The 10,037-nt window shown below is 69.7% G+C and overlaps 1 protein-coding gene across 1 annotated transcript; it reads right to left on the bottom strand.

Annotated features, from left to right (window-relative positions):
- Positions 1-9: 9 nt before the first annotated feature.
- On the bottom strand, positions 10-7,488 carry LOC136305416 (beta-1,4-galactosyltransferase 3-like). Its single transcript, XM_066208662.1, is given in 7 exon segments — positions 10-619; positions 854-958; positions 2,480-2,602; positions 2,947-3,287; positions 4,047-4,181; positions 4,183-4,283; positions 6,944-7,488. Coding segments are annotated over 7 exon segments (1,671 nt in total). The 5' UTR covers positions 7,200-7,488.
- Positions 7,489-10,037: the final 2,549 nt, after the last annotated feature.

Here is a 10,037-nt window from a genome sequence, read left to right as displayed (position 1 = left end):
CGGGGGCGGTCACGGGGGTCCCTGTGCCACGCTCTGGTTGTCCCCACGCGCTGTCCCCGTCCCCTCGAGCGCCACCCGCGCTGTCCCCAAGCCCTGCGGCTGTGTCCCCAAGGCTCTGGGCTCTGTCCCCAAACCCCGCGGCTGTGTCCCCAAGGCTCTGGGCTCTGTCCCCAAACCCCGCGGCTGTGTCCCCAAGGCTCTGGGCTCTGTCCCCAAACCCCGCGGCTGTGTCCCCAAACCCCGCGGCTGTGTCCCCAAGGCTCTGGGCTCTGTCCCCGCGGCTCTGGGCTGTGTCCCCAAGGCCCCTGTCTCTGTCCCCGCGGCCCGGGGCGGGGCCGCGCTGCCGTTCGCGGCGGGCGGGCGCTGGGGAGGCGACAGCGACAGCGACAGCGACAAGGCCGCCGCGGGCAGGTCCCCGCGGGGCGCTTTCCGCAGCATCTCGTCGCGGAGGCTGCGGGCGGGCCCCGGGGGGCGGCGGGCGGGCCCGCGGGGGTCGGTGCCGATGTCGGCGGTCAGGTTGGTGTAGAGCGGCCGCAGCTCCCGCGCCAGCAGCGCGTAACTCAGCGAGTTCATCCCGTCCTGCGTCCACGAGCGCTGCGTGCGCACCAGCAGATCGAACCTGGGGACACGCGCGTCGCCCGTGTCACCGCGGGCTCACCGCCCCGTCCCCGCTGTCCTCGAGGTGTCACCACCCCATCCCCGCTGTCATCCTGTCCCCACTGGCCCTGTCCTGTCCCCGCTGTCTCCCCACTGTCCCCGCGCTGTCCCTGCCCTGTCCCCGCTGTCCCCGCTGTCCCCACGCTGTCCCCGCGCTGTCCCTGCCCTGTCCCCGCTGTCCCCGCTGTCCCCAGACCTGTGCGGGTTCTCCTCGTTGCCTTTGTCGCTCTTGTGTTTCACCATCTTGTAATGGCCGATGGAGACGGGCGGGCGGGAGATCTTCATCCCGGCCAGGCGCACCCTGCGGGGACAGGGGACACTGCGGGGACACTGCGGGGACACTGCGGGGACACTGCGGGGACAGGGGACACTGCGGGGACACTGCGGGGACAGGGAACACTGCGGGGACATGAGACACTGCAGGGACAGGGGACACTGCGGGGACACTGCGGGGACAGGGGACACTGCGGGGACACTGCGGGGACACTGCGGGGACACTGCGGGGACACTGCGGGGACAGGGGACACTGCGGGGACACTGCGGGGACACTGCGGGGACACTGTGGGGACAGGGGACACTGCGGGGACAGGGGACACTGCGGGGACACTGCGGGGACACTGCGGGGACACTGCGGGGACAGGGGACACTGCGGGGACACTGCGGGGACACTGCGGGGACACTGCGGGGACAGGGGACACTGCGGGGACACTGCGGGGACACTGCGGGGACACTGCGGGGACAGGGGACACTGCGGGGACACTGCTGGGACAGGGGACACCGCTGGGGACACGGGACACTGCGGGGACACTGCGGGGACACTGCGGGGACAGGGGACACTGCGGGGACACTGCTGGGGACAGGGGACACTGCAGGGACACTGCGGGGACACGGGACACTGCGGGGACACTGCGGGGACACTGCGGGGACACTGCGGGGACAGGGGACACTGCGGGGACACTGCAGGGACACTGCGGGGACACTGCGGGGACAGGGGACACTGCGGGGACAGGGGACACTGCGGGGACACTGCAGGGACACTGCGGGGACACTGCGGGGACACTGCGGGGACACTGCTGAGGACAGGGGACACTGCGGGGACACTGCGGGGACACTGCTGAGGACAGGGGACACTGTGGGGACAGGGGACACTGCGGGGACACTGCGGGGACACTGTGGGGACACTGCTGGGGACAGGGGACACTGCGGGGACACTGCGGGGACACTGCTGAGGACAGGGGACACTGTGGGGACAGGGGACGCTGCGGGGACACTGCGGGGACAGGAGACACTGCGGGGACAGGACACCCCTCCTGTCCCCTCCAGGGCAATGTCACACCCTGTGTGTCCCCCTGTGGTGACAAAACACGCCTCATGTCCCCCCCCAGGGTGACAGAGACACCCCTCGTGTCCCCCGCAGCTGGGTGGGCACACTCCCAGATGCCACCCCCTGCTGGCAGTGTCCCCAGCTGTCCCCAGGTGTGTCCCGGTGTGTCCCCAGGTGTGTCCCCAGGTGTCCCCGGGTGTCCCCAGGTGTGTGCCCAGGTGTGTCCCCAGGTGTCCCCAGGTGTGCCCAGGTGTGTCCCCAGGTGTGCCCAGGTGTGCCCAGGTGTCCCCGGGTGTGTCCAGGTGTGCCCAGGTGTGTGCCCAGGTGTGTCCCCAGGTGTGCCCAGGTGTCCCCAGGTGTCCCCAGGTGTGCCCAGGTGTCCCCAGGTGTGCCCAGGTGTGTCCCCAGGTGTGCCCAGGTGTCCCCAGGTGTGTCCCCAGGTGTCCCCGGGTGTGTCCCCAGGTGTCCCCAGGTGTGCCCAGGTGTCCCCAGGTGTACCTGGTGGCGATGTCGTCGTCCTCGCCGCCCCAGCCCCAGTACTCGTTGGGGAACCCGTTGATCTTCATGTACTGGTCGGGGGTCAGCGCCGAGACCCCCCCGAAGTACTGCGGGTACGGCAGGCTGGGGACAAAGGGACAGTGTCACCAGAGTGTCACCAGGGTCACCAGAGTGTCACCAGGGTGTCACCAGGGTGGCCCCAGGTGTCCCCAGTGTGCCCAAAGTACTGCGGGTACGGCAGGCTGGGGACAGACAGACAGACAGAGTGTCACCAGGGGGTCACCAGGGTCACCAGAGGGTCACCAGGGTGTCACCAGGGTCACCAGGTGTCCCCATTGTCCCCAGGTGTCCCCAGACCTGTATCCGAACTTGTTCGTGGCCACGGAGGCGTGTTTGGGGTTCCAGGGGTCGCAGGTGTGTCCCCAGGTGTCCCCATTGTCCCCAGGTGTCCCCAGGTGACCCCAGACCTGTATCCGAACTTGTTCATGGCCACGGAGGCGTGTTTGGGGTTCCAGGGGTCGCAGGTGTGTCCCCAGGTGTCCCCATTGTGTCCCCAGGTGTCCCCATTGTCCCCAGGTGTCCCCAGGTGTCCCCATTGTCCCCAGGTGTCCCCAGACCTGTATCCGAACTTGTTCATGGCCACGGAGGCGTGTTTGGGGTTCCAGGGGTCGCAGGTGTACAGGTTGTGGTCGTTCTCGGGGATCAGGTCCACGTCGTGCAGGAACAGACAGTCCCAGTCCTCGTCCTTGAGCGCCTCCTTCACGCCCACGTTCAGCAGCTTGGCGCGGTTGAACGTCGAGTTCCCGGCCTGGCACGGGGAAATGGGGTTGGGGAAACTGGGGACACCCCAAAATATCCTGGGGAGACCCCAAAATGTCCTGGAGAGACCCCAAAATACCCCAGGGAGACCCCAAAATGTCCTGGAGACCCCAAAATACCCCGGGGAGACCCCAAAATGTCCTGGAGACCCCAAAATGTCCTGGGAACCCACTAAAACCATCCCAGGAATCCCCAAACCACCTTGGGGCCCCCCAAACCCCCCCAGGGACCCCCAAACCCCCCTGGGGACCCCCCAAACCCCTCTGGGGACCCCATAAACCACCTCCAACACCGCCAAGGAGCCCCCAAAGGCCTTCAAACCCTCCCTGGGGACCCCCAAACCCCCCTGGGGACCCCCCAAACCCCTCTGGGGACCCCCAAACCCCCCAGGGACCCCCCAAACCTCCCTAGTGACCTCTCAAACTCTTCTGGGGACCCCTTAGACCACCTCAAACCACCCCGGGGACACCCCCAAACCCCTTCAAACCCTCCTTGGGGACCCCCAAACCCCCCCGGGGATCCCCAAACCCCTCTAACCCCTCCCTGGGGACCCCCAAACCTCCCCGGGGACCCCCCAAACCCCTCTGGGGACCTCCCAACCCCTCTGGGGATCCCCCAAACCCCCCCAGGGACCCCCCAAACCCCCCCGGGGACCCCCCAAACCCCTCTGGGGACCCCCCAAACCCCTCCGGGGACCCCCCCAACCCCTCTCAGCCCTCCGGGGGACCCCGCAGCCCCCCGAGCGCACCTGGTGCACGACGTAGATGCCGTAGTGCAGCTGCTGGCGCTGCAGGAAGGGGTGCAGGTGGTAGAGCAGGTGGCCCAGGTGACCCTCGCGGTTGCGGTGGGGGACGATGACGGCCGTCCTGGACCTGGCCTCGCACAGCGGGGGGGCGGTAGCGGCCCCCCAACTGCACCGCCGGGTTCTTGGCCCGGATCTGCTCCAGCGTGGGCACCCGGGCGAAGGACACCGTCAGCGGGCCCACTGCGGGGACAGGGGGACATTGGGGACACCGTCAGCGGGCCCACTGCGGGGACAGGGGGACATTGGGGACATCGGGGACACCGTCAGCGGGCCCACTGCGGGGACATTGGGGACATTGGGGACATTGGGGACATCGGGGACACCGTCAGCGGGCCCACTGCGGGGACATTGAGGGGACATTGGGGACATCGGGGACACCGTCAGCGGGCCCACTGCGGGGACATTGGGGACATCGGGGACACCGTCAGCGGGCCCACTGCGGGGACATTGGGGACATTGGGGACATTGGGGACATCGGGGACACCGTCAGCGGGCCCACTGCGGGGACATTGAGGGGACATTGGGGACATCGGGGACACCGTCAGCGGGCCCACTGCGGGGACAGGGGGACATTGGGGACATCGGGGACACCGTCAGCGGGCCCACTGCGGGGACAGGGGGACATTGGGGACACTGGGGACACCGTCAGCGGGCCCACTGCGGGGACATTGGGGACATCGGGGACACCGTCAGCGGGCCCACTGCGGGGACATTGGGGACATCGGGGACACCGTCAGCGGGCCCACTGCGGGGACATTGGGGACATCGGGGACACCGTCAGCGGGCCCACTGCGGGGACAGGGGGACATTGGGGACATCGGGGACACCGTCAGCGGGCCCACTGAGGGGACATTGGGGACATCGGGGACACCGTCAGCGGGCCCACTGCGGGGACAGGGGGACATTGGGGACATCGGGGACACCGTCAGCGGGCCCACTGCGGGGACAGAGGGACGTTGAGGGGACATTGGGGACATCGGGGACACTGGGGACATTGGGGACACCGTCAGCGGGCCCACTGCGGGGACATTCGGGACACTGGGGACATCGGGGACATTGAGGGGACATTGGGGACACCGTCAGCGGGCCCACTGCGGGGACATTGAGGGGACATCGGGGACACCGTCAGCGGGCCCACTGCGGGGACATTGAGGGGACATCGGGGACACTGGGGACACCGTCAGTGTGCCCACTGCAGGACGGGGACATGGGTGACACCGAGGGGACACCTCCGGGGACCCCAATCCCAAACTGGGGTCCCGGGGTGTGTGTCCCCCTCCCCATTTCCCTCCCAGCCCGGGGGAGGCACCGGGACAGCGGAACCGGTTCCACCTGTCCCGGTGAGCGCTGGGCGGGGCTAAGACCGGCTCCGCCCCCCGCGGGGAGGGGTCACGCCTCGGCTCCGCCCCCCCCTCCCCGGGGGTCCCCGGCTCTTTACCGGGGAAGGAAGGGCTCGGTTCTTCCCCGGTGTAGGGGGCGGTTCTTTCCTCCCGGGGGGTCCCCGGTTCCTCTCCCCAGCCCCCGGGGCCCCGTCCCGGTTCCCGTCCCGGTTCTCCCCATTTCGCTCCCGGTTGTCCCCGGTTCCTGTCCCGGTTCTCCCCGTTCCCATCCCAGTTCTCCCGGTTCCCGTCCCGGCTCTCCCTGCTTCCCGTCCCGGTTTTCCCCGTTTCCCCTCCCGGTCCTCCCCGTTCCCGTTCCTGTCCCAGTTCTCCCGATTCCCGTCCCGGTTCCCCTCCCGGTTCCAGTCCCCGTTCCCGTCGCCGTTCCCGTCCCGGTTCTTGTTCCCTCTCTCCCAATTTTCCTCTCGGTTCCCGTCCCGATTCTCCCCATTCCCCTCCCGGTTCCAGTCCCAGTTCCCGTCCCGGCTCTCCCCGTTCTTGTCCCGCTTTTCCCGGTTCCAGTCCCGGTTCCCGTTCCCGTCCCCGTTTCCCCCCCGCTCTCCCGTTTCCCGGTTCCCGTTTCCTCCCCCGCTCTCCCGTTCCTGTCCCGGTTCCCGTTCCCGGTTCCCGTTTCCCTCCCGCTCTCCCGTTCCCGGTTCCCGTTTCCCCCCCGCTCTCCCGTTCCCGGTCCTCCCCCGCTCTCCCGTTCCCGTTTCCCGGTTCCCGTTTCCCCCCCGCTCCCCCGTTTCCCGTTCCCCGTTTCCCCCCCGCTCTCCCGTTCCCGGTTCCCGTTTCCCCCCCGCTCTCCCGTTTCCCGGTCCCCGTTTCCCCCCCGCTCTCCCGTTCCTATCCCGGTCCCCGTTTTCCCCCCGCTCTCCCGTTCCCGTTTTCCCCCGCTCTCCCGCTCCCGTTCCCGGTCCCCCCCCGCTCTCCCGTTCCCGTTCCCGGTTCCCGTTTCCCCCCCGCTCTCCCGTTCCCGGTTCCCGTTTCCCCCCCGCTCTCCCGTTCCCGTTCCCGTTTCCCCCCCGCTCTCCCGTTCCCGTTCCCGGTTCCCGTTTCCCCCCCGCTCTCCCGTTCCCGTTTCCCGGTCCCCGGTCCCCCCCCCGCTCTCCCGTTCCCGTTTCCCGGTCCCCGGTCCCCCCCCCGCTCTCCCGTTCCTATCCCGGTTCCCGTTTCCCCCCCGCTCTCCCGTTCCCGTTTCCCCCCCGCTCTCCCGTTCCCGGTTCCCGTTTCCCCCCCGCTCTCCCGTTCCCGGTTCCCGTTTCCCCCCCGCTCTCCCGTTCCCGTTCCCGGTCCCCGTTTCCCCCCCCGCTCTCCCGTTTCCCGGTTCCCGTTTTCCCCCGCTCTCCCGTTCCCGTTTCCCGGTCCCCGGTTCCCCCCCGCTCTCCCGTTCCTATCCCGGTTCCCGTTTCCCCCCCGCTCCCCCGTTTCCCGGTCCCCGGTTCCCCCCCGCTCCCTCACCCAGGAACGGCGACCTCTCGGGGCAGAAGGGCAGCGGCCGGGCGGGGTCGGGCGGCGCTCCCGGTGCCGCTCCGAGGCGGGACAGGTTCTCGTACACGTCGTGGGTGCGGGAATAATCCACGGCGGGCCCGGCGGGGCGGCCGAACAGCGCCGTCAGGTTCCGGAACCCGCCCAGCGAGAAATACGCCACGAAGGCGAACTGGCACCCGACCAGCAGCGCCAGCGAGCACGGCCGCTCCAGCAGCCGCCGCAGCATGGCGGGGAGCCGCCCGGTGCGACCGGGGAGCCGCCCGGTGCGACCGGGGAGCCGCCCGGTGTGACCGGGGAACAGCCCGGTTTTACCGGGGAGCGGCCCAAGCGGCCCCGGGCAGCATGGCGGGGGCACCGGGCAGCATCGCGGGGCTGCGGGATAGAAGGGGTGGGGTGGAGATGGAGCGGTGCCGCTCCGGTACCGGGAGAGGCACGGGTCGGTGGCCGGTACCGGCCCGGTCTCACGGTAACCTGCCCGGTCCCGGCTCCCGCTCAGTCCGCGCCCGTCCCCGCTCCCGCCTCAGCTCAATCCGGCCCCGGGTCCGCTCTCCCTCCCCGGGTCCTCCCGGTCCCGGATCCCCCCGCCGGTCCAGCCCCCGCTCCCGGTCCTGTGCCCGCCCCGGTTCCGGTTCAGCGTCCCCGGCCGCGCTCCCGCCCTCCGGGCGGCCGCTCCCCGAGCCTCCGGTTCACCCCCTGGCCCCGGTCCCGCTCCGGTCCCGGTACCTGCCTGGGCCCGGCTCAGCCCCGCCCGGCCGCCGCCATCTTGGAGCGGAGGGCGCGGCGTGATGACGTCACGGGGCGGGGGCGCGGCGGGGTCACGCTCCGGGGGAACCGGGAGGTCCCTGAGGGGTCCCGGGAGGGCGCGGGGGGCGCCCGGGGGCTCTCGGTGACCCCCGGGAGGGGCGCGGGGCCCGGAATGACCCGGGAGAGCCCCGGGAGGCGGAGGGGGCGTGGTCTGTGTCAATCCCGCCGGGAGGGGGCGTGACCACAGCGGGCGCCGTCGCCGAGGCAACCGCGCCTGGCCCCGCCCCCTCCCGTGAGTTTCTCCGCCTCTCTTGTGACGTTACGAGACGGATGCGCTGTGATTGGTCGCGGGGCAGGAGGCGGGGCGCGGGATTGGCGGGGCGTGTCCGCGCCACGTGTGTCACCCCCGGCCACGTGTCCTTGTCCCCAAGGGGGCGGGGTGACCTCTGTGTCCCCTCCTGGTCACGTGTCCCTGTCCCCAGGACGTCCGTGTGACCTCTGTGTCCCGTCCCGGTCACCTGTGTCACCCCTGGCCGTGTGTCCTTGTCCTCAAGGGGGGACATGTGACCTCTGTGTCCCGTCCCGGTCACCTGTGTCACCCCTGGCCGTGTGTCCTTGTCCTCAAGGGGGGACATGTGACCTCTGTGTCCCGTCCTGGTCACCTGTGTCACCCCTGGCCGTGTGTCCTTGTCCTCAAGGGGGAACATGTGACCTCTGTGTCCCCTCCCGGTCACCTGTGTCACCCCCGGCCGTGTGTCCTTGTCCTCAAGGGGGGACATGTGACCTCTGTGTCCCCTCCCGGTCACCTGTGTCACCCCTGGCCGTGTGTCCTTGTCCTCAAGGGGGGACATGTGACCTCTGTGTCCCGTCCTGGTCACCTGTGTCACTGCTGGTCACGTGTCCTTGTCCCCAAGGCATCCGTGTGACCTCTGTGTCGTCCGTCCCCCCCCCCCCGGCCACATGTCCTTGTCCCCAAGGGGTCCCTGCCACCCCCATGTCCCCCCGTGGGCTCCAGTGTCCCTTGTCTCCTCTGGGGTCCCCTGGTGTCCCCAGTAAATGCCATCAGGGCCAAGCTGGGGACGTTTTTGGGGGCGCTGGTGGCACCCCGGGTGGGGGGAACGTGTCCCAGCACCCTCGGGGACAGGGAGGGGACAAGGACGTGCCACCTGTGAGGCAGGGACAGGGGAGTGTACAAGGGCCTCAGTGGTGGTGGTGGCACCACAGGGGACACAGGGACGTGGGGACATGAAGGACATGGGGACACAGGGACATGGGGACACCCACCCACGGCTGCAGCACAGCCTGGCGGCCCAGGGACTGGCACTGGCACACCAGTGTGCACTGCTCATACTGGGGACAGCGCTGTGGGGACCCAGTGCCACCCAGCATGGCCCCACACCGGTGTCTCCCAGTTCCAGCATCCCCCAGTTCCAGCATTCCCAGTATCCCCAGTTCCAGCGTCTCCCAGTCCTGATGTCCCCAGTCCAGCCCCCCGGGCTTGGTGCCCGTCCCTGGGTGGCCTTGACCAGTGACCAACATCTGTCCCCACCCCTGTCCCCTCTTGTCCCCTGTCCCTTTTGCCCGTAACAAAGATGGCGCCTCCCTTCAGCCTCACTGTCCCTTATCAAACATGGCGGCGCCCTTGCCCACACCCTTCCCAGCGATGGCGTCTCTGCCCACACCCATCATGGCGGCGCTCGCAGCCGCCCCTGCCTTTCCCTGCCACGGCGCCACGCACACGATGGCGGCAAATCTCCCCACACCCAACAGAGAGACGCTCATTGCGTCCGCCCTTCCCCGCCATGGCGCCCTTCTCCCTCGGGCAGCGCCAAGGGCACGATGGCGGCGCTCCCAGCTTCCCCTTCCCCTCAGCGCGACGGCGTTCTGCGCATGCGCGGTGTAAACGTCGGGAAGCCGCCTGTACCCTACATGGCAGCGCCCACGGCTCTCCCTTGACCGCAACACGCATGCGCAGGATGAAGGGCGGAAATCCGCCCGTACTCAACACGGCGGCACCCGCAGCTCTCCCTTGACCGAAACACGCATGCGCAATATGAAGGGCGGAAATCCGCCCGTACCAACATGGCGGCACCCGCAGCTCTCCCGGACCACAGCACGCATGCGCAGTACAAACGGCGTGAATTCCCCCCCCGTACCCAACATGGCGCCGCCCACAGCGTCCGCCCTTCCCCGCCATGCCCCCCCCCGCGCATGCGCAGTTCCAAGGGCACGATGGCGGCGCTGCGGGCGCTGTGGCGGCTCCGCGGCCCCTCAGGGCTGAGGGCGGCGGGGGCTCGGTTGGGCCCGGCCCCGGCGCGGT

The sequence above is a fragment of the Chamaea fasciata genome, unplaced genomic scaffold, assembly GCF_029207755.1.
Source record: "Chamaea fasciata isolate MVZ Bird 193981 ecotype frontalis unplaced genomic scaffold, bChaFas1.0.hap1 SCAF_402, whole genome shotgun sequence".
NCBI classification, from domain to species: domain Eukaryota; kingdom Metazoa; phylum Chordata; class Aves; order Passeriformes; family Sylviidae; genus Chamaea; species Chamaea fasciata.
The sequence above is the reverse complement of the archived record's forward strand: the minus strand, read 5'-3'. Positions and strand labels throughout refer to the sequence as shown.